We start from the raw sequence: 27,933 nt of genomic DNA, 5'->3' as shown, positions 1-27,933 counted from the left end.
TCCTGCACTGTAGAAAAGTACGGTTAAAAAAAAAAAAAATTCTAAAATGACATTTTTAACTAGCCATTCAATTTTTCAAAGGTTAAACACTTTTTACCAAATATGCTTTCATGTTTTTACTTCCAAAAATTTTGCAACAAATTTACGTTACCAAACAAGTTTCGAAATTATTAGTGTTAAACACACTCTAAAGTAAATACATTGCTTCTGTTTTGGGGGTAAAGCAAAAGTACGAAGCAAAAGCAGTTGCCAAACGGGCCCTCTATCAATCATAATATAGATTTATAGCATCAAAATGCAATGAAAAATCCAAACTTATGATTAATGAAGAAAAACCAGCAATGTTACCATAACAATACATCAAAGATAATGGGAACACATGATAACACATGAAGGTGTCTTGGGTGTGCAATGGTGTGAGCACAATGTGTTCAAACATAACATGCACAAGTGACTTGACTTAAGTCGCACAAAATCTTAAAAGTACGAAAACCACAAAAACGGATCTTTTTGCCCATCAAATCACACGAACACATAAGCACATCAAGGAAAAATACATGATGAGCGTTAAATGTTGCGCATTCGAGTTCTTAAATTTGCATATCATAGTTCTTTAGTAATGCTTATATGGTAGTACATATATCATTTTATTAGTTTCAGTTATTTTCAGGTGTTCATCTTCAAAAGCGGTTAATTCTACTTATTTCGGTCCTTTAATGATGTTTCCAAGGATCGAGGAAGGTATCAGCTTACTTAGGATCGAATTAGTGCTCAAACGGACTAAAAGTAACTTTTCTCAGCATAAAAGTTGAACTTCCATTACCTAGGCAGATTTTCAAATTTTTGTGGAATTGCTAATTTTTTTCCTCTTCTAATGGCCTACTTAGGCTAAACTTCCTCCAAAAGTTGGAGCACGAGTTTAGGGCCTATTTTTTGCTAATATAGGTCATAATTAATACCTATTGTAGGGGGAGAATACACAGGGGAGAGTATTGACGGCTTAGAATAATCTTCCATTATTGACGCTTGAAGAAGGTGATTCCGATCAGATTTGCAGTCCATGGAGATAGTGTCTACAACAATGATGGTGTTTCCGATTAATGTGTCATGTTATCAATGATAAACCACTCGTAATAGAACGAATCCTTGCAGGATAGAGCTATATAGATGGTGTCGAACCTCAAGGACTGTGGTGGAATTGTCAAGTATAAAACTAATTCTGAATTTAATTTGAGAGAAGAATTTGATGTGAGTTTCTATTTCTAGAAACTGAAATTAAAGTAAGCTATGATGTAATAGGTATCAAGAGAAAGAGAACTTAGGGATTGATTTCACCACTAGCCTTATAACATGATCAATCGTATCAATTTCTAGGAAAATTCTTATTTATGTATACTCAAGAACCAAGTGGCCTCACACTCACTTCCAATTTTAAATAGAAAGATATATATAAACAAACACTAAGCATAACTCATATTCGATTGGCACGAACTGTCTACCTAACTACTGTAATACCCCTATATTTTAAAGGTTTTATTTAATTTTAAATTAATTGCCTTGCTGATTTATTGGTCTATTTTGTTTATTTAAATTGATTATTTGTTCATTGTTTAATTAATTAATTATTTGTTTGTTAAATTTTGCCATTTAATTGTTAATTATGGGTATTTTATTTATTTGGTTGCTTGTTTATTTGTTTTATTTTATTTTATTTTTACATTATGGGCTAAGAGGGTTTGAAACAGAAAATTGAACCAAGACCAAGGGAGGAAGAAGGAGGTTGTGCTTGGGTTGAAACCAGACCTAGGAGGAAGAAAAACTGTAACCCAAAGGCTGTCGGAGTTGGGGAAGAAGATCGAAAAACTTGGACTTTGATTTTCAATCCGAAAATCACAAGGCAAGTTCTTATTCTACTCCTCCCCTTTGTACTCATAAACCCTACATATGTTGTTAGACTTTAGGGATTAATATCAACGAATTTAATCCAATTTATTGCTGTAATTTGGTCTGCAATTGGTTTTGTATGTGTGTGTGTGTATATATATGTATATATAATGTTTGATCTTGCAAATTAATGTGTTAATCTTCGATTTTAATTGCTTAGAACATGTATTTATATTGTATATGAATTATAGAAATCAGTTGGCATGTAGATGCTTGATTTAAGATCCAAAACGACAGATTTACACACTCGAAACAGACTTGCCGAACTGGTTTTGCGATCCAGTGCTCGAACACAAGGGTTTGTGCTTGAGCACTACACTATTCTGCGAACCAGTGCTCGAGCACAGAAGGGTGGTGCTCGAGCTCTAGGACCAGATTTCATCAAAATGGTTCCGAATGACCCTGAATTAATTTTAATAGTTCCCAAACCTACCCTTGAGCTTCGAGAACAACGCTATAAACCGCAACTACAGGAAATTGTATTATACTCTTATGATTCGAGATTTGATGGGAAAGATTAAAATAACTAATCAGTTATAAAATAATATGTTATGATATTTAATTTGTGTAATTAAATGTATTAGTTGGATTTATGATTACATTATAATTGTTGATGTACTTATGATTTACAAACATGATCTATGGCTTAATTATATGTGGTACCATTGTTAGATATGGTTTGATGGATTTAATGCATGTATGTGGTGAGAATATGTGAGATGGCTAATAAGTTGAGTCTCATATGTATTGTGTTATTATTAGATATAACTTTGATGATCTGATGAGTAAGTGGGCTGGATAATAAGTTTAGACACTCTACGTTGTGCCATTGTTAGATATGGCTTTATTGATAATGTTATATATGTATATGCATTATATATATATATATATATATATATATATATATATATATATATATATATATATGGCCTGATACGAGTTAGTAATCAATGTTTATGACTGGGGCGTATATTGCTGGATGAGATGCATAGCGTGTATAAGTGATTGCTTTCGGTTAGGACTTTGGGGCCCTTGACCATTATCGAATGGTTTTGAATGGTCGCCTATTTATTCTGGTTGAGACTTCCTTATATATAGTGATAGTCCATTAATGTGTATATTTATGTAGCTATAACATGAGTTTAGCTAGAGATGTACTAAACTTGATATCTTGTTATGTTTTGTGTTAAACTGAGATAAGCAGGTGAATTTAATAATTTTGAGAACCGAGATATAAAATATGGTATGTATGGAATAAAAAAAATAAAATAAAAAAAGCTTTTTCACTGAGTAACTAAGACTCTTGCCTCATAAAGCATTGATAATTCACGCAGAAAAATGGAAAATATAATAAAAAGAAGTTGAAGGGTTAGTTTGGGTCTGTAGCCTAGTTTGATCGAGTAATTATGTCATTAGGGGTGTTTTGACACCTAATGCCCTAAAATCATATGATTTGGGAGTCATTGGCTGAAAACTTGTTATACAAGTGATCTAGAGAGTTTAAGAGACCCGAGCATTGCACAGTACCCTATATTTTTTTAAAAATAATAATAATAAAGAAAAAAAAATGAAAGAAAAAAAGAAAAGGAAAAATGCATACTTGTGAAAATTAGAAAACATACCTTGGGGATCGGGGATTTGAAAGATTTACATTTGAATTAAGGGATATCATGGAACAGATATGAGTATGGATAGTAAGCCACATGTTTAACTGTAAGTTCACTTCTAAAAAAGATTTTGGGGATCGGAATTATTTAATATGTGATTAGACTTACATGTGGGGACCATGATTGCTGATTTGATGTTGGAAGTTCAAAAATTTCCTTGAATAATATAGTTTTTTATACTTGTCATATTTGCCTGTTTATGAATTGCTGGGATATTTTGATATACATAACACGTTTGAATGAGCTTTTTGTGCAAGTAAGGCACGGATTCTGAGATGTTTATGGGTATCATCACTAGAAACCCTCACGAGACTATAACTCGCCCCCTAGGGTAACCTAGGGGTTTAAAGGTTCATTGCATAGGTTAAATGCAACCGTAATTCTCACGAAAGCGGCTTCTTTGATTTTGTATTGCTATGGGACTAGCAATATGTAAGTTTGGGGGTGTGATGAGCGCTGAATATTGTATATTCGAGCCCCTAAACGTGCGTATGTTAAGACCCTAAGTGATACTTTTATCCATTTTTAGATTGATTTTAGTTTATTTGCTTTTGTAGGCACTTTCCTTAGAAAATGATAAAATCGTGATTCTGGAAGTTACTGCAGCTTATAGAGTTGTCCCCGACCATCTGAAGCAAGTCTGGAGTTCAAAAGGTGATTCTGGAGAAGTTCAAGTGCAAAAGCTTAGAAATTCCAGTTGCCAAAGCTCGAGTAGAATCCAAAAAACTCTAGCATAATCCAAAAAGCTCGAGCAGAAGTCTCTCTGCTTGAGCACTCCAGCCAAGGTAACCGAGCACCCTGAATAAAAGATCCAAAAATATATTAAGTGTTGATAAAAAAGACACTTCGGAAAATAGTTAAAGAAATTTGGCTAAGTATGAAATTCTTACTCGACCCTTTCCCAAAAAACTCCAGCACAACCAGAAAAGCTCGAGCACAAGATTCTCAGCTTGATCCTTTTCCCTCCAGTCAGACTTTATAATTGCGGTATTAATTCTAATTAAGTTCCACACGGGCCCAAATGCCCCAAAAAACCTAAAGCCTATCCAACCATGGATAGAAGTCAGTTGCTTTTATAAAAGGATGTACAAGGTCACATAAAACTTCTTTTTCTCTCTTGTAAATAATTATAGATTTAGTGGCGGCTTTTAGGGGAAGAAGATCCACAGAAGAGAAGTGCAGTCCATGACGATGAGTTCTACACCAACCAATATGATATCTTCCATCATCATGAGTAGCTAAATCCCTTCTCAGGGTATTGATGTAACCCGAATTCGATTACTATGGTTTGATTGTTCTAAACTTTGAGATTTTCAGTATTAATGTATAATTGATTGCATGATTATTGAGCAATTGACTTAGATCTTCTAAGCAATTGGGTTTTTAATTGAATAAATTAGTTTTTGATAAATTAATACCTTATCTTAGATTTAATTATTCTTTAATCAAAATCAACCTATTCTTATTGTTTGAGATTGGTGGTTAAGTGCTTCTCATGACAATAAGAATATAGATCATGCAATGGTGCGTAAAACATTTTTGTAAATGAATGTTTTCATAGTCTATGCTTAGGGAAAACGGATTATTCTGCAAAAATTAGTTAGAAGTAGGTAGGTAGATAATTCGTGCCAACCGAAGATAGATTATTATTAACTGAAATTTATGATTCATCTTTCTTTAAATAGAATTAAATGAATGTTATTGAGTTTAATTCTGAGTTATGCATAATATTGAAATCCCAAGGTTGAGACAATTGACCATAGTATGAGGTTTGTGGTGAAGTCAATCCCTAAGATCTTCTCTCTCTGATCTCAATCTTTTAATTAATTTAATTTTTAGTCATGCTATTGAATCACAACACAACAAACAAATCTTTCTTCTAAATTAAGATTTTAATTAATTGAAAACTTGATAAACCACCAAAGTCCTTGGGGTTCAACACCCTCTAAGTAACCCTATCCTGCAAAGGACTAATTCTATTACGAGCGGTAAAATAAATCACACATCACAGTGGAAGGTGGCGGCGGCGGTGGTGGTGGTATTGAAGGTGGTGAAAGACGGTGGTGGTAATGGTAGTGGTGGAAAGTGATGGAAGGCAGTGGCGGTGGTGGAAGGTGGTTAAAGGTGGTGGCGGTGGTTGAAGGCAATGGCAGTGGTGAAAGGCGGTGGCTAAAGCAGTGGTGGCGGTGGAAAGCGGTGGCGGTAGTAACGGTGGTGAAAGGCGGTAGCGGTAGTGGCAGTGGAGGTGGTGAAAGGCGGTGGCGGTGGAAAATAGCGGCTGTGGAAGGCTATGACGGTAGTGGTGGCGATGCAAAGTGGTGGCGGTGGAAGGCGTTAGCGGTGGTGAAAAGCGGTGGCGGCAGTAGCGGTGGCGGAAAATAGCGGTGGTGAAAGGCTATAGTGGTGGAAGGTGGTGGCAGTAGTGAAAGGCAGTGGTAGTGGGGGTGGTGGTAAAAAGCGATCGCAGTAGCGGTGGTGGTGGTGGAAAACTGCGGGCGATGGTGAAAGTCGGTGGTAGTGATGGAAGTTGGTGGTGGTAGTGGTGAAAGGAAGATGTGATTGTGATGGAAGGTAATTGTAATACCCCTAGTTTTCAAAAGGATAAAATGAGAATTTAATTTTGCTTTTTGTTGCATTTTTATTTAATTATGTGATTTATGTGTTTTGTTTCCTTAAATGATAAATGGTGAATTTGCTTTATGTGTTTTTGCTTAATTGATTATTTGTGTGTATTTAAATTAATTGTTAATTAGAAATTGTGTTAATTTAATTGTTATGTGTTTTGAATGATTTAGTGGATTATATTTATTTATTTGTTTTCCTTTGTGTATCTGTTTTAAATGTCATGTCATTATTTAATTATTCATTTTATTGTAATAGACGTCTTTGGTTAATACAGTGTTTGCGTATATTTAGGTTTAGGGTTAGGTTTTATGTAATTAGGTTAGCCGACATATAAGTAGGCTGGATTTAGGATTAGGGTTTTGCATCTGTATCTATATATATAGAACAATATAGGAGTCTGCAAGGGTTTGAGAAACCCTATTCACGTATAGAGTTTGGGGAGGAAAAAACAGAGAAAAGGGTGAGAGGAAAACAGAGAGGGTCTCCCGTGATAATCTGTGAGGCTAAAAGGAGGAAGAATAGAGGAAGAACAGAGGGGTTATTTCTGGATGGAACTAAGAAGCAATAGAGGAATGGAGCAGTGATCAGAGGAAGGAACAGTATTGGAGAATTCTGAAACTTGGAGATGACGCTGTAAGGTTTCAAACCAAAACCTAAAGGCAAGTTTCGTTCTATCTCCTTCCTGTAAACTTGTGTTATGTGCATTCTATATAGTCTCCAGGACGTTAATTGAACTTAAAAATGGAATGTTGATGCATGTTTTCAGACCTTAAATTGTTCGTATGTTTAGTTAACTGAAACTATTATTCTTGCATAAACTGTTTTGTTATGCTTTAAGTTTTTGGTCGATTAAATCACGCAGGTTTATGAAGGGTTTCTAGGACTTTAGGAACTTAAATAGAACCCTAAGAATGCTACAAAGGTTTGGGATAGGACACTGGACTTCGCCGGAAGCACAGACGACAACCGGACGAAGCAGAGGCGAAGCAGTGGAGCAGAGAAGGCTCTAAGGGGGGGAGAGCCGGCTCCCTAAGTGAGGGAGCCGGCTCCCATGAAGGTAGAGCCGGCTCTCCATGAGGGAGAGCCGGCTCTGGAAGATGAAGAGCCGGCTCCCTTGAACAGAAACCCCTCCGGGGGTATTTTTGGTAATTTTCTGACTTCAGGGGCTTGAATGGAGTTTTCGGAAAGTTATGGGAGGTTGTAAATAATTAAAATTAACTTGTTAGTATAATTTGGTGGGTTAACTGGAGAAGACGGCATGAATTATAAATATTAAAGGTTAATGCCGTCAAGAAAGAAGGAGGACTATATTGCTAGTAGTTTAGCAAATTCGATGAATTGATATAAAAGGGATTTTTAGGATTTTATATTAGTGATATATGTGAACATATTTTCTGTTCCAGGAATGTTGGTTATGCTGTGGTTATGAGCGTCATGTAATTTCAACAAGTAACTTGCATGCCGTCGGGAGTTGTAAAGGTTTTAGTACGAGTTTTGTGTTAGCAAACTAAATGGACTAGCATGAAACCACGACTAGGAATTCACATAGTGTACTCTGTCTAGACCTCTGAGTGTCATTATGTCAGGAGCAGGATTTATACATTGAGGATTAAAGGGACGTCATGAGATTAACTACTAATTTGCATGCCGTCGAGGAATGTGGAGGATTTCATTGCTTATCTTTGTTTTAGTGATTTAAATAAACTAGTATGAGAGTATGGTTTGGGATTTCTCGTATAATGTACTCAGTTTATAATTCTGATAATCATTATACCATGCTATGGATGTTAATTGATTAACTGTTTAATTTCTGTTTTATTAATTGTATGGATGTGCATAATATAAATTGTTTATCATTACTTTAACAATTTATTTGGAGGATTTATGATTATAATCATATACTGGACGCATGATGGGATCTTAATAATATCTGTTTTCTATTATGCTGGTTTATGAATATATTTGATGTTCATTTGAATGTGCATCATCTATGGATCATATGCATTATATGCACCGGTATGGGACGGTGGCATATCAGATATGGATTAGATCAAAAAGTTAAGTCCTACTTCTTCATACATAAGGAATGGATTAACTAAAACAGTTAAATCCTACATGGATGCATGTCCTGTCAACTAAAACAGTTGAACGACATAATAGATATTTGTTTTATCTTTCTGCACTATGAAGGAATTTATATATATACTTATAGTACCGTGATACGAGCTTGAGTCTCCTGATCACGGTTAGGGTGCATACATTGCTTGGATGGATAACTGGACCTAATGACGCTCCCTGGTAGGTCTAGGTGTGGCGTTTTGCATGTTACCTTCTACTCAGGTGTGATAACTGTAGGTTAGTGAGTATCTTATAGTGTGTATCTATATCTATATGGACTATTTTAGATATTGCCGAGCTATCTAGGATGTATCTGCGTATCGGATTTATGTACGGATTATAGTAGGATGGAACTTGCATGTGGGCCTGACCCATTCTTATTTTTCAGGTGTTCGTCAGTACTAGGCTTAGGGCTTGATCGTGTGGATGCAGCTACAGCCACTCACTCTTCCGATTACATAGGATTTCTTTTTTTATTTTAGGTTTGGATTTTGGTTTTGTTTTTATTGTTCATTTGGAGTTATTAGGGGTCCACTAGGTGGATTCCCGAGTTGTATGGATTTGGAGGATTTAAATGATATTAATTTATTATTTAAAGTTTGAGGATGTTTTCATTTTAGATTTCTTTCAGCGCATTATTATTTTTATTCTTAATTCAAAATTTTTTTTTTCTACTTATTTACATATTGATTGTCTGATATCCTTCGGATCTGTGCCCGGACTTGATCACCCGTGGCTCTAGAACCGAGGGGTATCACAGTAATGATGGTTTTTACACTTAAAATATGAAGGTTTTTTGGGAAGTTAAATTTTTTCCCAAATGAAATGGTTATTCCATAGGTTTAATTGTGGAATGAATTTTCTTTATCAGAAATGGATTTTCATTTCAATAGAATGGTCCTTCCCACTTTAAATTGTATACGAAACAAATGAATGGTTGGAATGGGCATTCCATTCTATTCATGCACACCAAATGCAACATTAATGCAATTTCAGTTCTAGATTTTGTAGAAATTAATTTCTTATAGAAGCATTCCATTACATTTCATAATATGAAACCCAGTTGTGAAAATGAAAAAAAAAAAATGGAAAGAGTTTGTTTTTCTAAATACAACATATGTATATACACACGCACACATATAGGAAAAAAAGATAGAAATAATTATGTATGAGATGAAATTTTAGGATAACGATTATGGAAGGATTTTAAGATAGTTACATTATGGAAAGAATTGTGTTTAAGTTGGAATTTTAAGATAACCACATCGGATTTGTATGTGAGTCCGTTTTTGTGGGGGTTCTATAATTGTCATTTATATCATTTTTCATAAGTAATTAATGTGTTTAAAAATAAATGGTGTGATTGATTAAATGATAAATTCTAGGAGTATGTTACAAGGGGTATTCGTCTCACATCGGATCCGGATTGAAAGTGAAAGGGATATATATGGGTAGATATGCAACACTACCCAATAATTTATCATTTTTGATAAATAGACAAATGCCCACCCGTTATAGTTGGTTTCATAACTAAAGGCTCAACCTGAAAGGCATCCGAGTAAATCACTCAGGTAAGAAGGGTGGCTCGACTGTGATAAGAACGTTGTAAGTTCTAGTCGAATATAAATGAACCGGTATGTAACACTATTTCATAAATGAGCAAGCATCCTATTTATTTATGATCTCAATCATTATTTGAGGGTCGAGAATGGGGAGTAAATTATTGGCTTTACTGCATGAGGTGGTTAAATTTGGCAAATCGAGTTGAATATATCAAGTGGGGCTAGAAGAGGAAATGGCAAGGAAGTGCAGATGCAGCAGCTGGTGTTTCCTATCCCTTCAGACTCACATCCCTCGTTACTGTACTTCCAAGCAGCTGGTGCCACTAACTCCATCACTTATCCCTTAAATTTATTATCAACAACAACAGCAAGAAGCATAAACCCTATTCCGTCATCGTCATCGTCATCATCCCAACTCTTCGCTGCATCTTCAAGACCTTTCCTCTCCAAATTTAGATCCTCTAATCTGGAGGGGTCTTACACTTCATTCAATGACGACGACGACGACGACGCTGATGATGCTGACTCCGACACCGACACCGACACCGACTCCTTTGGAAATTCTTTGTCCAACCATAAAGAAGTTCATGGCGTTGAGATTGAGTTAGAAAAGATTGGTAAAAATTCTTGCAGAATTCGGTCCAAGATTGCTATAAATGCGAGTCTCGAGACCGTCTGGAACATCTTGACGGATTACGAGAGATTGGCTGACTTTATTCCTGGACTTGCTCTGAGCCAGTTGCTTGAAAAGAGAGACAACTTTGCCCGTCTTCTTCAGGTACTAGTTAGTTTACTTTTCCTAATATTTCCTTCGAAAAGTGCTAAACTAAAAGAAAGGAAGATGAAATTTCGTTGACCGAATCACCACATTGACACATGAAAATTAAAACAAAGGAAGATGAAAATGTCGTAGTTGTCTGAATCTCTACATTGACACTTCAACATTAAAACAAAGGAAGATGAAATTTCTTGCAGTGGCCACCCTAAAATTTGATTTTTGGTTGGGAGCAAAAAATTAATACTCGCTCTTATTGTGATGTGAAATGTTCCAAGTACAAAATGTGTTGGAAAATAAACTTGATTTTAGTATTTAATATTTTCAAAGTAATTTTGTATCCATGATGCATGTGTGAATTTAGCACATATGTTAGTGGGTAGTAAATTGTGTTAGTGGGAGTTAGTGTGATGTTGAAGGTCACGTAAAATCAAGAGTCATGAGAGTTGAGCCTAGTAAATACTATGTTAGTGGGAGTTATGCCTATTAAAGATTATGTTAGTTGGAGAAATGAGAGTTATGGGCATTTATATGTAATTGATGGATATATGTTTGCAAGGCCTATATAATCATGTACTCTAGCAATTTCCTAAGTAGAATAAGTTGGGATCAAGTGAAATAAAAGTATTTTCCTCCATTTTATTCTCTTCCAAATATTGTATTGAGTGTTATGGGTGTATCTAGGCCACTATTTCCAACAAAGTGGTATCCGAGCAAAATCCAACAAAATTTTAGAGTGTCTCAACCTTTAGCTATTGTCAAAGTGGAATCGGTTCCATGTGTGGAGTGCAATTTTTTTGGCTTTGGCTACTACTAAAACGAACCTGTTCTGTGGGACGGAACCTATTCCGTTTCGGCAGTGAATAATAGGGAAGGAAGCCAGGAGACTTAGGAAAGGGTTGAAGATTTGGTGAAGAAGTTGTACCTACTATTTTAGAGTTGAAGAATGATATGGTAACTACTTGTATGCAAGTTGTGGAGTACTTGTCCAAAAAGACTGAAGATTTGGGAAAGAAGTTGTATCTACTATTTTAGAATTGAAGACTGATATGGTAACTACTTCTATGCAAGTTGTGGAATACTTGTCCAATAAGGAATTGAGTTTGAAGGTTCTATAAATAGAGATGAGTTTGGGTAGAGAGAGAGTGAGAAGAGAGAAAAGAGAAAAGATGTAAAGGTTGAAGGGTGAGTGTTGTGAGGAAAGAGGAGAGTATATGTAATTCCTTTTTTGATTCGTAATAGTTATAAAAACTCTCTCCATGGATGTAGCCCTAGAGTCGGGTGAACTGTGTAAAATATTGTATTGTGCATGGATGTGTATGATTATTATCTCCGTATATGCTTGTGTTGATGTGATGTGATGTGATGATGCTTCCATTGTGTGTGATGAAGGAGGGATTTAACTCTCAAGAACAGCCGACCGTTGAGGCGGTTGGAGGGAGTTAATTTATCCCCAACACAGAAGCCGTATATGCACTTCTAAGGTCACAACTTCGCTTAAACCCACACACTTCTATATCTTTCCTTGTCACTTCAATATACGTTAATTTTGGTCTTCTCCTTCTCCAGCATTATCCTCGATTTACTGTACATGATCAAACTAATTCAGTTAATTTTCAATTAAGTACTACTCCAACTGTTCTACAAATGTAACCATTTCCGATTATGTCCTTATCTCCCTTTACATTCATCTCAGCATTCACATTTCTATCATACTCATTTTAAGATCATGCTGATTGTTAGCCACTCAACACTCTGTCTTTTAGAAAGCAATTGGTACAATCACATTTTATAAAATTTTCGTTTACGTTAGTTACCTTCCATATATTCCTTTCAAATCCTACTTATTTCAATCCCATTTGACTTTAGAGCTCATCTCCTGTCCAGACCTCTATTCTAGCTTTTATCTTGCCTTAGTTTTATCCGACAAAACAATATCATTAGCAAATTTCATATGCTATGAAACCTTATCCTAAATATGTTTTGTTGGAGAAGGTAAGATGCGTAAGGTTGATTTCAGTTGGGATTGCTAGAGAATTTCAAGACTGCTGTATTAATGATTAAACAAGGCATTTTTCATAATTATCAGGTCTCCGACAACTACTGAGATAAAAATTCCAAAGGTTTTGACAGAGAACCCATAATTTTTTATTTTATTTTATTTTTTTATTTTTTTTCCCTGAATGGTTGGAAATTTCATTAACAGATAAAGACAATATTGTACAAACTACAGACATGATCTCTCAAAGATCATGATGGAGAACATAAAAAAAAAAAGAAAACAGAAGAACATCAGAAACATCCTAACCTAGGGCATACCCTAGTTAGAATTGGAAGTGTCAAAACTTTGACATTACAAAAACTTCAGAATAGGAGGTTCAAATCAAGTGTTGAGATGCCTAAAGAAGATAGTCCCTCAAAACATGCTCCCCTAGCCACCTCAGATGTTCTCATTGCAGTACCCTCATGAAGGATTTTGTTTCTATGATTCCATGAACTCCAAACAATGGAAGTGAAGAAACATCTTGAAACTTTATTTTTGTTTTGCTTTGAGAATATCTGAATGCTCAACCTTCCTTCATTTTCCAAGTGTAGAATGGTCTCAAGTCTCAACTAGATGGAAAATGAAGAAAATGCATAATTTTCAGGTTCGAAAATAAGGTGTAAAAGATTAAAAACTCTAGTATCCAATTAAGTGGAAGAAAGTCATTATTGGGGATGTTATCCTTGTTGAGGTGTAGTATTCTGATTGACAGGAAATACTCATTTGAGGTAACAAGATGTTTCTAAAACATAATGTTCAGGTAGAGTTAGAGCTAGATGTGCAACGACCACTTACAACTTACAAGGAAGATCAGCAATTAAAGAGTTCAACTCACAACAACACAAATAGGAGCTCGAATCTGTGTTGAGCAAATAATTTGTCATGAAAGGAACTACAAGAAAGATCCTTGCAATGGAAATAAATAGAAATCGTTTGGCTAGAAAGCTTTGATTGATTCAGAAGTACATTGATAAGGTAGTAAGGTACTAGAGAGGTTTAAAATGCTCAAGGCGATATAAATCAGTACATGGCTAGCAGCTCATTCAATTTCTCATTACAGGCTTCCCCAATTTGGTCATCACAGTTGTGCCATATGCAAATGCAGTGGGTTGTTTCATGTATTGATGTTTGTACCAGACAAAACATCTAAGATGCAGTTTGTTTGGTTATCAGGTCTATAGGAAATCCTGAAAAGGAGCGTTGGAGTGTAGGCTTATGTTGATTCAGATTTTACCTTAAAACTGGTAGGTCTATGATAAGTTGCATACTTAGTTTTGTAGGTAGGCCAATAATGTTCTAAATCGGATGTTCATCTTTTCTCTCTCTCACTCTCTCTCTCTATATATATATTAAGATTTCCTGATATTAATATTCTGCCATTAAAAAAATGCCATTTATATATACATCGTATTTCCCTTACACAAACCCTAATCTCTCTACCAAACACATGTCGCTAGCACTCCCTCCCTGACAGCCCAACCTTACAACCCCACGTTCCACCGTGGCAGCAAGAACACAGCTTCTCATCCTGATCAGAAGTTGGAACGTTCTTGTTCTTTATTTTGCATCCATCAATTGTTGTTGTTGTTATTGAAGTTGATCTTGGTAGCCAGATCAGTCGATTGCGGTCTGTGAGAGTCTCCGTTGGTGTTATTGTTTCAATATAGTTTTGCCATCTCTCTGGTAATGTCGTCTCTCCCTTATGCCATTTTTGTGTGTATATGTATATAGATACGATATTCGAGGCTTTTTTTTTTATTTTTATGTGTGAATAAGTTGATGTTACCTAAATCTGTAAATGGGTTTGATAAGATATTGGTAAAAAAACAAGGTGGGGATGGGATTGCTCGTCTATTGAGGGGCAGAGATGGGATTGAGATCCTAAACCGTCTGTTCGAGTTGCTGCACAATCAACCGGATGCTATAATACCACTTGTTGTGGATGAAACGCAAAAAACAACGTAGTTCGAGGAATAAACACAAGTAATCACGAAGAATAAAGACAATCACACACAAGAATACAAGATATACATGGTTCACCTAAAGATTAGGGCTACGTCTATAGAGCGCACCGAACAAATTCCACAATGAAAAAGATGAAGAATTACAATGGAGAACTTTTTTCAATCTCTCTCAATTGCTCTCTTTTGTGTTGGCACAAAATAATCAATCATACAACACGTATGATAATCTCACGCCTCTCTTCTCTTCAAGTCATACCCTAAAATCTGATTAAGGTTGATATATATAGTCCCAAACAATGAAACCCAATTTGTCCCACAAGAAGTTGCCTTTTGTAGAGAGTAGAGTCCAAAACCAATAAGGAAAACACTTCGCGTAGCTTCCCAGGGGAGTTGAACCAGTTCAAGGGAAGCTAAACCAGTTCAACATTGGCCGTAGCCAAAGCTCAATTTTGCAATTCCAGTTGAACCGGTTCAAAGCCTTCTGAACCGGTTCAAACATGTTAGTAGCCAACGTAGAAACCCAATCAATAAGCTTGAACCTCCCAAATCCTTCACATAATCAACACGTGATCAGACTCCACAAAAGCAGAGGCGGAGCACTTGTAAATCCATTCATCTTCTTCTCATGTATGTCCCATGAATGAAATGCTGAATTCTTTGCCAGATGTATCGCACTCTGACTATCACTGGTGCACTCTAACTATCACTGTGCAAAACATTCTTCACCTGTTCGGATCTCAACTCTATCAACAAACCTTGTAACCAAATCATCTCCTTGTTGGCCTTTGTCATCGCCACATACTGTACCTCTATAGTAGATAACGCTACAATCCTCTGTATTTGCGAAACCCAACTAACTGCAATTGTACCCACCGTGAAAACATATCCGGTAGTATTTCTTCTGTGATCCACCTCACCAGTAAAGTTTGCATCTACATAAACATGTAGTTTCACCTGCCCCTTTCGAGGCATAGGCTTGCCCGGATCCTTAATGGTACCCTGTAGGTATCTCAATCTCTACTTCACTACTTCCCAGTGTAGCTTGCCCGGATCCTTCATGAACCTACTTACTGCTCCCATTGCATATGCAATGTCTGGTCTCGTGCACACCATGACATACATCAAACTTTCAATGGCTGAGGCATACAGAATTTTAACCATGAAGTTTTTCTCACACTCTGTCTTTGGACACTTATCTTGAGATAATCGGAAGTGACTAGCTAAAAGAGTACTCACCGCCTTAGCATTATTCATGTTGAACCTCTTCAGAACCCCTTTAACGTACTCAGCCTGAGACAACTGCAAATTACCTTTCTGCTTGTCTCTATTAATCCTCATTCCAAGAATCTGTTTCGCTGCACCAAGATTCTTTATCTCGAATTCATTAGACAATTGCTTCTTCAATTTGATGATTTCTTCAAAATCAGAACCTGCTACTAACATGTCATCAACATGAAGTAGAAGGATAATAAAACTTGACTTAAACCTCTTGAAGTAGCAACAATGGTCAGTGTTGTACTTCTTGTAGCCATGTCGCTTTATAAACCCATCAAGTCGCTTTATAAACCCATCAAACTTCTTCTACCACTGCCTCGGGGCTTGCTTCAAACCATACAAGCTTTTCTTCAACTTGCATACTAGTTCTTCTTTCCCTGACTGAGAAATCCCCTGGTTGTTGTATGTAAATCTCCTCCTTTAGGTCACCATAGAAAAAAGTAGTTTTGACATCTAACTGTTCAAGATGCAACTCCTCTGCTGCAACAATGCTAAGAACTGAGCGAATGGTACTCAGTTTCACAACCGTGGAAAAATGTTTATGTAGTCAATGCCTTGCTTTTGCTGAAAGCCTTTGACCACTAATCTCACCTTGTATCTCTTGGAACAATCATGTTCCTCTTTTATCCTGTACACCCATTGTTGTGAAGAAATTTGGGCAATTTGGCTAGTTCCTATGTTTTGTTGGAGATAAGGGACTTCATATCATCTTTCATTGCAAGCTCCTATTTGCTAGCATCTTCAACCTGACATGCTTCATCATATCATTTAGACTCACCACCATCTGTGAGCAACATATAATCCATATACCACCAATTCGGTACATGAGGACGCGTAGACCTTTTGGGTGAAGGCTTAGGAGTTGGAATCCGCGATGAACTATGCTTTGTGAGTTCTGGCCATGAACCCTCATCTGGCTGTTTCGCAACAATACTCTCTGACTCATCATCTAACTCAATAAACTCAGGCTTACTCTGTACAGGACTGGTTGACTGTGCTGCATCTTTATCCTTGTACATCACCCTCTCGTTGAAAACCACATCTTTACTTCTAATGATTTTCTTGTTCTGATTATTCCAGAGTCGATAACCGAACTCATATCCGCCATACCCAACGAAGATGCATTTTAGTGACTTGGGGTCGAGCTTTCCCCTAGCATGGTCACTAATATGCGCATATGCAATACAACCGAAAACTTTCAACCATGACAGATTTACCTTTTTGCCATTCCATACCTCTTCCGGTATTCGATGCTCTAAAGGCATCGATGGTCTACGATTTATTAGGTAGGCTGCTATATTGACTGCTTCTACCTAAAACTACTTGGGTAGAACCGAATGTATGCGCATGCTTCTGGCTCTCTCTGTCAATGTTCGGTTCATTCGTTCTGCCACCCCGTTCTGCTGCGGGTTCCCTGCACAGTCTTCTCTAATCTGATCTCATTCTCAAAACATAACTTCTTGAACCCGATGTCCTCATACTCACTACCATTGTCTGACCTTAACCTCTTGATTTTCAAACCCGTCTCATTCTCCACCATGACTTTCCACTTCTTGAACACATCAAATACCTTAGATTTGTGCTTCAAAAAACAAATCTATACCTTCCTCGTGTGGTCATCAATGAAAGTCACGGAGTAGTATTTTCCGCTTATGGATGAGACTGTGGTTGGCCCCGGACATCTATGTGAACTAGCTCAACCTCTCCTTTTTAACATCTCTACCACTCTTTTTGAAACTGACACTCTTTTGCTTGCCCATCACGCAACTCTCACAGAAGTCGATATCAATTGCCCGTATGCCTGGTAGTTTCCCCTTTGAGTGCATAAGTTTGAACCCCCTTTCACTTATGTGACCTAGTCTCTGGTGCCAAAGGTTGTGGTCCTCTTTATTTTCTGCAACTACGATAGACCCATAAGCACTGGTAGTCGTGTAGAGAGTGTCAGTCTTCTTACCACATGCAATGGTCATAGCACCTCTGGAAACTTTCCACGAGTCTTCGTTGAAGGTTGTGACAAAACCTTCCTTTGGCAATTGTCCCGTTGAAATCAGATTCTTCCTTAAGTCAGTGATGTGCCTTACATCCTTCAATTTCCAAGTTGACCTATTAAATAGCTCTTTGGTTGAGGTACCATGAAACGATGCGCCGGAATCTAAAACCTATGACTCCACCTTGCTCTACAAGGAACATATCAATGCATCATCTGATTCTTCTGAGACAACGTTTGCTTCAGTTTTTCTTTCGGTTCCCTTCTTTGAAAGTTGGCAATCAACACGGTAATGTCCCTTCTTGCCACAATTCCAACACTCAACATCATTGAGATTTGTGGAATTCCTGGAATTTTGAGACTGTGCCCTTCCATTCCTTGACTTGGATCTGCCTCTGTTTCCATTACTGTTGCCCTTCTTCTTGTTTGAATCCTTGCCTTTGCTTTCAACATTCAAAGGCGAACAACTGGTGGAGACCCCTGCTATTTGCCTTCTGATTTCTTTAGTCAGAATCATGCTCACAACTTCATCAAACTTCAACTTAGTCTTTTCTGCAGAGCTACTAACCGTTGTAACTGTGCCACTAACTCTCGGTAACTGCCCTACAATTAGTAGTGCTCGGACCTCGTTTTTGAAGTCGATATCAACAGACTCTAATTTGCTAACTATTTCGTTGAACGCATTTAGATGTTCGTTGAATCTACCCCCTTCGACCATCTTCATGTTGGATAACTTCTTGATCAAGTGCACCTTGTTCGCTGCAGACGGCTGTTCATACATACTAGAAAGGGCTGCCATGAGAGACTTTATCGTTTTCTCAATCTTGATATTGAAGGCGACTGACTTTGATAACGTCAATCTGACGGTGCCAAAAGCCTTCTTATCAAGTTGTTCCCATTCTGCATCCTTTATCTCCTCTGGCTTCTCTCCCAAAGGTTGATACAGATTTTTCTGAAATAAGAGGTCTTCAATTTGCATCCTTCAGAAACCGAAGTTTGTGCCATCGAACTTCTCAATTATGGATATGGATGTCTTATCTTTTAATGACATTACACCCACTCGAACGGACAGGTCGAATACGAAAGTCTTTCGGAATTTCATCAAACGCCTTATGTGCCTTAGGTTCTCAACCTGAGGCTCTCATACCAGTTGTTGGAGTTCTGCACAATCAACCAGATGCTTTGATACCAGTTGTTGTGGCAGAAACGCAAAAAAATAACGCTGTTTGAGGAATAAACACAAGCAATCACGAAGAATAAAAACAATCATACACAAGAACACAAGATATACATGGTTCACCCAAAGATTAGGGCTACGCCCCACTATGAAAAAGATGATGAATTACAATGGAGAATTTGATCTCAATCTCTCTCAATTGTTCTCTCTTGTGTTGGCACAAATCAATCAATCATACAACACGTATGATAATCTTACTCCTCTCTTCTTTTCAAGTCATGCCCTAAAATCTGACGAGGGTTGATATATATAGTCCCAAACAATGGAACCCAATTTGTCCCACGAAAGTTGCCTTTTGTAGAGTCCAAAACCAATAAGGAAAACACTTCACGTAGCTTCCCAGGGAGTTAAACCGGTTCAACTCCACTTGAACCGGTCCAACTTTGTTGTCTTATGTAGTGCAATTCACTGTACAACTTGAACTGGTTCAACGTTGGCATTAGCCAAAGCTTAATTTTGCAATTCCAGTTGAACCGGTTCAAAGCCCCCTGAACCGGTTCAAACATGTCGGTAGCCAACGTAGAAACCCAATCAATAGGCTTAAACCTCCCAAATCCTTCACGTAATCAACACGTGATCAGACTCTGCAAAACCACAACACCGTCATGGGTTTGGGACGGGGATGGTATGAGGTATTCTTTAACAGGACGGAGTAGGTTGCGGCTAACCCGCTTCGCTGCCATTTGCGGGGGTAGGGGTTGAGAGACCCCCATCCCCCTTATGGCCTATATATGCAAAAGTAAAAGTCACCTCTGACAGAAGGAGACATCACCCATGCTTGAGGAGGAATATGCTATTTTCCAAAATTTCCCCAATATTTCAAATTACCAAAGTACCCTGTTGTGGGCCAAAATAGCATAGCAGCCACCCCCACTGGGAATGGAAGGCAATGAGGAATATTTTGAACTTGTCATCAAAATTTTCGTAAATAAATGCAACTTTGGAAGTACGGCTTAGAGGGTTGCTATCTTCGCCGAAATTTGCAGTCTTTGAAATATTTCTCTATGTAAGTCATTTTTTGTAACCTTTGAAACATTGACCGGGTATGGTTGTAAGGAAGAAAAGTCTCACTTAGCTTCTTTCGTAACTTTTCCCAATCAACAATCTTGGGCTTTCCTTGTCTTTGTCATGGTCATGTCATAATGAACAGACCACCAAACCGATGCTCTTCCCCTAAGTTTCATTGCAACTAATTTCACCCTTATGTCCACAGGTCGAAGACAAGCAATGAAACCTTCTCTATTAAGATCTCCTGCAAATTCAGGAATTTTTACCCTAAAACCACCATCCCAACACCTTCCATCAAATGAAATATGTGTTGGTCTGGGTACTGCAGAGAGGATTAACAAAATCCTCTTCTAGATTGTCCTACTCAAATTCAACGCCATCTTGAGAAGGGGATGAGGTTTGCGTAACACGTTGGGCTAAAGCTTCAATCTGCCTTCTTAGATTTCCAATCAAAATAAGTACTTGTTTTGTTGTTAATCAACCGTTGCGTCCTGATTGGGCGGAACGGTTGGTCTGCGAGGTAGCCACTGGACCAGAACTTACTCTGATACCACCTAATGCAATCAGCTTATGAAAGAGAAAAAAATCTATAAAAAGGAAAAACAGAAAACTAGATCAAGCTAGAGAATAGAGTAAATACCCACAAGTTAATTCCAAAAGAAAGGGAGAGGTAGAAAGTTGCTAAGCAGGCTGGATACATTGATAATACCAAAAACTTGATAAATACAACTTGGAACAACCCTTTTATACACCACAAGGGTTGCCATAGCAAAGATTCAATCATAACCCTTTGTATAAATAAAATCTAAGAGCTACTATTTTGTCTAGCGGAATAAATACGCCAACAGTCCTTAAATGGTCACATGACTTACAAAATAGAACGAAAATGACAAAGATATCCTTATTAGAGCTTAAGGAATACATTAAACAAGAAATAAAGACAGATTTAGGACTTAATAAATGACTTAAAACCCATAAACAATCACACTTGCTTTGCATCACTTTGCTAAGTGAAACACTCTTCAATTAGACTTCAAGGGTTACACCAGTCCTTTACAACAACAATATAGAGAAGAGTTTGTGTACAATGTAGAGAATCCCTCAAAGAATAGATTTACAAATCAAAGCTCACAAGTCACAACTTTAGAGTAACTGATAAAGCAAGTGATGAAAGCTCAACTCTAGACCAAAATGTTTGAAAGCACTAAATAATCTTCAAGAGAATGCTTAAATGTTGTAAAGTTGTTATGAAAGGCCAAGGGAACTTGTATTTATAGCCATTTTAGAAGATATAACCATTTTGCCCTTTAATTTTTTTTTTTGGTAAGTTTTTTGCCCTTTAATGAACATTTGGAGGGAGTAATAAAAAACAATTTTAAATTATGTTGCACAGATAGGCGCCTAAGTGCAAAAGTTAGGTGTCTTAGTCCCTTACTCACATTCTGTGCTGTTTACTGTAAAGGTCAGTTAGGCGACTAAGTGGAACAGGAAATTGACTCAGCAACAGGAAATTGCATTTAAGCATCTAAGTTGCCTTTTCAGAATTTTGGCTGAATGTCATGTTAGGCGTCTAAGTTTTCCATTTAGGTGACGGCCTTTTACAAAACTTTAGCTCAGCTACTGAAATGTCCAATTAGGCATCTGTATGGGCCTTTTAGGCGTCTAAGTTCTGTTTTCCGAATGTTAAGTTTCTTCAAGGTCATTTAGGGGTCTTAAGTTAATCACTTAGGTGACTAAATACTTTAAAGTGCTGAACTTGACTTCCTTTAAGTCTAAAATGACTTCCAACTTGTCAAATGACTTTTATGCCCTTATAATGTTCATGAGCTAAGTCAATGATCCTAGAGACCTTAATATGATATCGTTCAGCTTCCAAAAAAAAAAAAAAAAAATGATATTGTTCAATTCAATTGTAAAGTCTTAGAGTCTCTTTAGTCCTAAAATTGAGTTTTCAATCAAAATGCATCACCAATTATTTTACATTGAATCTAGCTCTCACTAAATCCATATACTACCCATGGTCTTGCCCTCGTCTTCAATTATTTTGAGTTCGTTGAGTTTTATTTCCATGAGCCATGGTCCATTTGAGCTTTGCCATTTATCCTTGATATTCTTTGAGTTTGAGATTAAAAACTAATCAGCACAAACTCACATAGAATATTAAATTCACACTTTAATAGTTTGTTATCATCAAAATTACCAAATGCCCTTGGGTTGAAACACACTCTTTCAAATAGGATTTTTTACTTTAGTTTTGATTTATGGGATAAACCATTTTTGTCAATGAAAGAACAAACTACAAAAGCCAAACCGTGCCTTAAACAACACAACTCAAATGTCATATATGTCATGCCAGGTCTAAGTATATAAATGTGCGCTCCCACAAAATCTGAGAATGGGTATCCTCAAGAGAGGTACTATTTTTGGGGATTTACATTAAAGAAAATGCATCTGACATGTTGACAAGGCTAGTTCATGCGGAGAAGTTCTAGTATTGTTTGGAGTTGATCTATATGATATCTTGTTGAATCATTATGGCAAACCTTAGCAACATAACAGGTGCAAAGGGGTTTAATGTGGGGCAGTGTGGTGGAGGCATTAATAGAATCTTAAGAGTGGGTTATGCAAATACCCATCATGGTGGAGTTTGTTTCTATGGATATCTTGTATTTGTTCTAAGAGACATTCAAAAAGGTATTTCAAGAGGTTATTTTAACCCTCGACCAATCGAGTGCGAGTTGCACTAAAGTAGTACAAGGACTTCTCTCAAGGGTTTAACCTAAAAGGAAAGTTGAATTTATCAAAAAGTGAAAGTTTCCTTTTGAATCCCGTAAAATGCGACCAGTTGGACTAAGTAGGACCGGTCGGACTTTGGCAGATTGCAATTATTATTTACGACCATACCTCTCCCTAAATGTGACCGGTCGGAATGAGTTGGACCGGTCAGACTTGTCTAGATTGCAGTTTTAAGCTTAAAAACCTAAATGCAATTCCATTCAACTAAAAATAAAAATGTGCAATGTGTCCGCATTCGCATACCTTCTCTAAATGATGTTTCCACATGTAGTTTCACTTCCAACGGATACTTCCACAGGGCCGCTGTGGTCGTATCCATCCAACATGGATACGTGCCAGATATGGCTGGAAAAGTGTCCGATACGGTTGAGAAATATCTGGAAGTTTAAAAAAAATGTATTTTAAATTGGATACGGCAGGGTACTTTTGGGATACGACTGGGCAAAATCGTAATATTTCATAAAAACAAGGGTCTAATTGTAATAATAAAAAGTTAAGGATTAAAGAGCCCAAACCGATACTAATTGACACTCATCAACTCAATGAGAAAGAACAATAGAGAGAAAAAGGAGAAGAAGAAGAAGGGAGATTTGGTGTCTACTAAGGGATGTATTAATTTGGGTTATTCATTCATAATATCCCTCTTTCAGATCTTGCTGATTAAGTGCTTGGGGTGAATTTCTTTTGTTTCTGCTGAGGTAGTGGTTTTCCATTTTTCCTTAAGTTTTTTCTTTCTGTTTTGTTGATCTTGGAGGTTTGCCTTCAAGTTCTCTTAGGGGTTTTTCTATTATGAGGGTATGCCCTCTGTGACTTTGTGCATATTTTCTTTTTGTTTTTATGCAACCACAATTATGAAAGAAAAAAAAATTTGGGTTATTCAAGTTCTAGGTTAGAGGTTAGAGTTTTTTTTTTTTCAGTGTTTCATCTAATTGCCCTTTTATTTATAAACATATTGGTGGTTATATTTACATTCATAATGTTATGGAAAATGAATAAATATTTATTTTTTATATGTAAAAATATAATATTTATTATTTATTGTCGTATCTTGTCGAAGTTTTTTTATTGGTTCCACTTACCTCCCCTGTCAGTGACCAGAAGGTCAATTTTGCCCTTCCAATGCCCGAAATGACAACAAACATTTCATGGAAAAACAATAAACTATCACACTACATGGGAGGTAAGTGGGATTATGAAACGTAGAGGAGGTCTATGTAGAATATTGACAAACCCCAAGGAAGGTAAGTGGAATTTAACCTTCTTTATTTTAGACTGCGTTTTGTTCTCCAAAATTCTAGCGTGGCTAGCCCAAACTAAACTTACCATTCTCACTGCCTTTGGCATTTAATGTAACACCTATAAGCTTAAAATATTGTTGTCCATAGATTCACCACATTTTTTCTTTCTTGAGTTTCCAACCTATCACCTATAAAATAAAGCCAGTTCAAATCCCTCTCATCCCAAAATCTTACAACCTTTCTTCCACTAATTAAAACCCTAAATACACAAGTTTTCATTGACGTAAGCCCACCAAAAGCTGTCACAGGCAGCATAATTAAATTTCTTGATGTTATCCTTTATCAGGGGAAAAAAAGAAAAGCATGGGGTGGGAGGCAATGCATGTAGAAGATTATTCTCTTTGGTTGATCAAACACACGCACACACAAAAGAAATAAAAAAAGAAAAATGGGGTAGTTTTCTTAAGATTTAGGCCCTTCATATTATTACCTTGTTTCCTTGTGGACGTGTTTATATTGGTGCGTTGTTCAGGAGAACATCCTGTGTATATGGTGTTTTTGCTAATGCTCTTTCTACTTGTGTACATTTTTTCTTTTTTTCTTTTTTTCTTGTTTCCCCCTCCTACAAGGTGTTTCAATCTTTTTGTTAGATCCTACTTTATTTCTCTCTCTCCTGTAAATCCGCTAAAACATCAAATCAGGTGACAATCAACAATTTATAGATCCAAGGGTATTTGAATTTTTGGAGATAAGGACATTTTGGTCACTGCTGTCTGACGCTTGTGTGCATGTGCATTTGTCTCATATATGCATTTGGAAAACCTTCCCATGAAATGCCACTCAATTCATGCTATATGTTATATATACATATATATACACAACTCAGCTCAGTACATTGTTTCTTCAACTACTTGGGGTTGGCTACATGAATCCTAATTTACCATTATGCTGTGCAAGGCCATTGTCTCAGTCAACCCACATGTTAATTTATTAATATATATATATAAATTGACTTTCCATTTGAGCTGAAATATGAGCTTCCTTTGATTTATACAATACTTATAATGCTGTTACATCTTTCAACAGATTGGACAGCAGAATTTGGCTTTTGGACTGAAATTTAATGCTAAAGGAATTGTTGATTGCTATGAGAAAGATCTTGAGAGTCTTCCTTTTGGTCAAAGGCGTGATATTGAATTTAAGATGATTGAAGGAGACTTCCAACTCTTTGAAGGAAAATGGTCCATTGAACAGGTAAGATCCTCCACTATTATTAGAACTGTGGTCCTTGTGCCAGTCATGAAGCATTTTGTCTGAAGGAAGTGTCCATGGTCATTGACTATGACTTGTTTGTTATGAGATATCTATTTATAGCATTTTAGTTTTAAAAATTATAATGGTTTCCATATCAATAGCTCAAGTTACATGAGTTGTTATCTTCTTTGTGTGGTCAGTGACTCAGTGGGGAAGTGACTGATTCAATAGATATGATTAACTGCTGCCACGATTTTTGTGCGTAGTTAAAAAGTTGAGTATTCTTCTTAGGTAATGAACATATTTGTAGCTTAAGGTTTTGCCTGGAGGGTGTGATTTCTGAAGTTTGGGCTTTTTTGTTAATTTTATATGTTTGTCACTTAAAAAGTTCTAAGAAAAATAGTGATAGTTTTAAGGAAGGCGATATTATTATTTTATTTTCTCATTGGCTTTAGTTTTTACTTTAGGATTTCATTTTTGATAAAGATAAGCTATGTAAACATATAGAAATCGTTCTTTGAAGTTAGTGAAATCTGAGCTCAGCTTGAATTTTTTTGGGGACTGTTAGAAATAAGAGAGAATAAATATGATATTGTATTGATGTGAATAATATAAGAATACATTTGGGTTTATATAGGAGACGTGTGGGGAGTAGGTAGACCTAAACCCTATATGGTAAACCTATATTCTAGCATACATAGCTTATTTAATTAGTTTATCTATTATTCTCTTTTTTTTTTAATTTTTTCAAATCCGGATTCATACTTTCTAGCATACATATTAAAAAATATGGGTAAAAATAGTCACAAGACTCACAACTCACAAACAAATATATGAAAAATGTAGATATATACAAATTTATAATAACAAAAGTCAGTAAAACTAAAAAATAATTAGAAAAAAGAACAATATAACCTGATTTAGAAAGCCCCAATTCAATGCTGCTGCAAATTTTCAATAAAAGAAAATGAATATTGAGTCGAGAAGAAAGAAAATTGTAAAATTGTAATGAGAGAGGACAGATTACTAGTAACTTGTAACTTGTTGAGTTTGCTGAGAGAGGAGAGAAATCAAAATGAACATGAGGATTAGGAATAAGAAAAAATATATAAATAAATAAATAAAATATGAAAAGTTTCTTCGCTTCCCAATACAACAGCTAAATATTTATTGTGGTGCATATTAAATATATATAGCGCTGGTGTAAAAAAAAACGTGTATAAGATAGACAAAGAAATAAAATATTAATGAGATGTTTTAGGAGAGAAATAAAAAAAATGATATCTTTTAGAAGATAAATAATTTCTCTCTTGAATAAAATTTAATGAAAAGGCGGAGAAAAAAACAAAAAGAGAAGAGTTATTTTAGGAGATAAATTTTTTAAAATTAGTGTTCAATAAGGAAACCATTACAATATATCATATACAAGGCAACTATAATATTTTTGGCCTGTAGACGTGTGGAGAGCAAGTAATGGTAACAATATATTCTACAATATATTCTAACAGGACTCTAGGAACTTGTATCTCTCTGGTTTTCAACCCCATTTGATCCTGTGATCCGGATATATTCTTACTATAGGTTTGGTTTTTGACACCATTGATTTTGTGATTTTGGATATCATCCGCAAACTTTTTTAATGGGCTGATTTTTAAAAATATTGAGCTTGTCGAATTAGAAATTTGTTCTTTAATGTGGTGAAATTTTTGTATGATCCATGTGTAATTGTGATGAATCATCCAAAGTTTAATGGTGCAGTGCAATATGGACGGATGCAAAGGTCGTAATTCCTTGGTAGGCCAACAATTTTATACGAATCTCGCATATGTTGTTGATGTGGAGCCAAAGTTGTGGTTACCTGTTCGCCTTGTTGAAGGCAGATTGTGCAGGGAGATAAAAGGGAACCTTTTATGCATTCGAGAAGAAGCACGGAAAGCAATGCAAGACACTCTTCCAGATCAATATGTTATGTAAGAATGCCTTTTCCAGTTTATTTTTTGATAATTACGTATTCTACTAAGATAACAATAAATTCTAGTATATTATGTTGGGATTCTGAATCTTAACTACTGTAGAGATGTCGGGTACCTTTCTCCTTTTCACATCCTGTGATTGGACTGTTAATGATTGGTACTTGATACTCATTGACTCCCACAAGAGGCATCTCATTTTGTTATTTGTGATGCAATTAGCCTAATGACTTCAACATTTCATTTTTTATATTGGCCAATACTTGGTCATTTCACTAATGAGGATATATGTAAATCAATAATAAATGAAGACATTTTATTTTAATTACCAAATCACCATCTCTGATTTGATAGGTGGGTATCTATCTACCATATTGAATTTGGTAATTGAAGATAACATGTTTATTTATTATTGATCCATATAAGTGATCAGTATGGTGTCTATCCTCAGTAATGAAAACCTAAGTAT

General features: G+C 36.3%; 1 protein-coding gene across 1 annotated transcript; it reads left to right on the top strand.

Moving 5' to 3' along the window:
• Positions 1-10,108: 10,108 nt before the first annotated feature.
• LOC132268725 (uncharacterized) lies at positions 10,109-27,714 on the top strand. The gene is made up of 3 exons (XM_059769521.1): positions 10,109-10,694; positions 25,327-25,494; positions 27,253-27,714. Exons 1-3 carry the CDS (start codon positions 10,167-10,169, stop codon positions 27,466-27,468), a joined length of 912 nt encoding a protein of 303 aa, XP_059625504.1. The 5' UTR covers positions 10,109-10,166; the 3' UTR covers positions 27,469-27,714.
• Positions 27,715-27,933: the final 219 nt, after the last annotated feature.

The sequence above is a fragment of the Cornus florida genome, unplaced genomic scaffold (assembly GCF_030987335.1).
Source record: "Cornus florida cultivar Cherokee Brave unplaced genomic scaffold, ASM3098733v1 CherokeeBrave_3.0.0_Hap2_Chr08, whole genome shotgun sequence".
NCBI classification, from domain to species: domain Eukaryota; kingdom Viridiplantae; phylum Streptophyta; class Magnoliopsida; order Cornales; family Cornaceae; genus Cornus; species Cornus florida.
Note: the sequence above shows the minus strand (reverse complement) of the source record. Positions and strands in the feature narration are given on the sequence as shown.

Coding starts and splice junctions, on each gene's coding strand:
- LOC132268725 (XM_059769521.1), top strand. CDS start 10,167: ATGCAGCAGCTGGTGTTTCCTATCCCTTCAGACTCACATCCCTCGTTA. Junction 10,695..25,326: donor ACTTTGCCCGTCTTCTTCAG/GTACTAGTTAGT, acceptor ATCTTTCAACAG/ATTGGACAGCAGAATTTGGC. Junction 25,495..27,252: donor GAAAATGGTCCATTGAACAG/GTAAGATCCTCC, acceptor TTAATGGTGCAG/TGCAATATGGACGGATGCAA.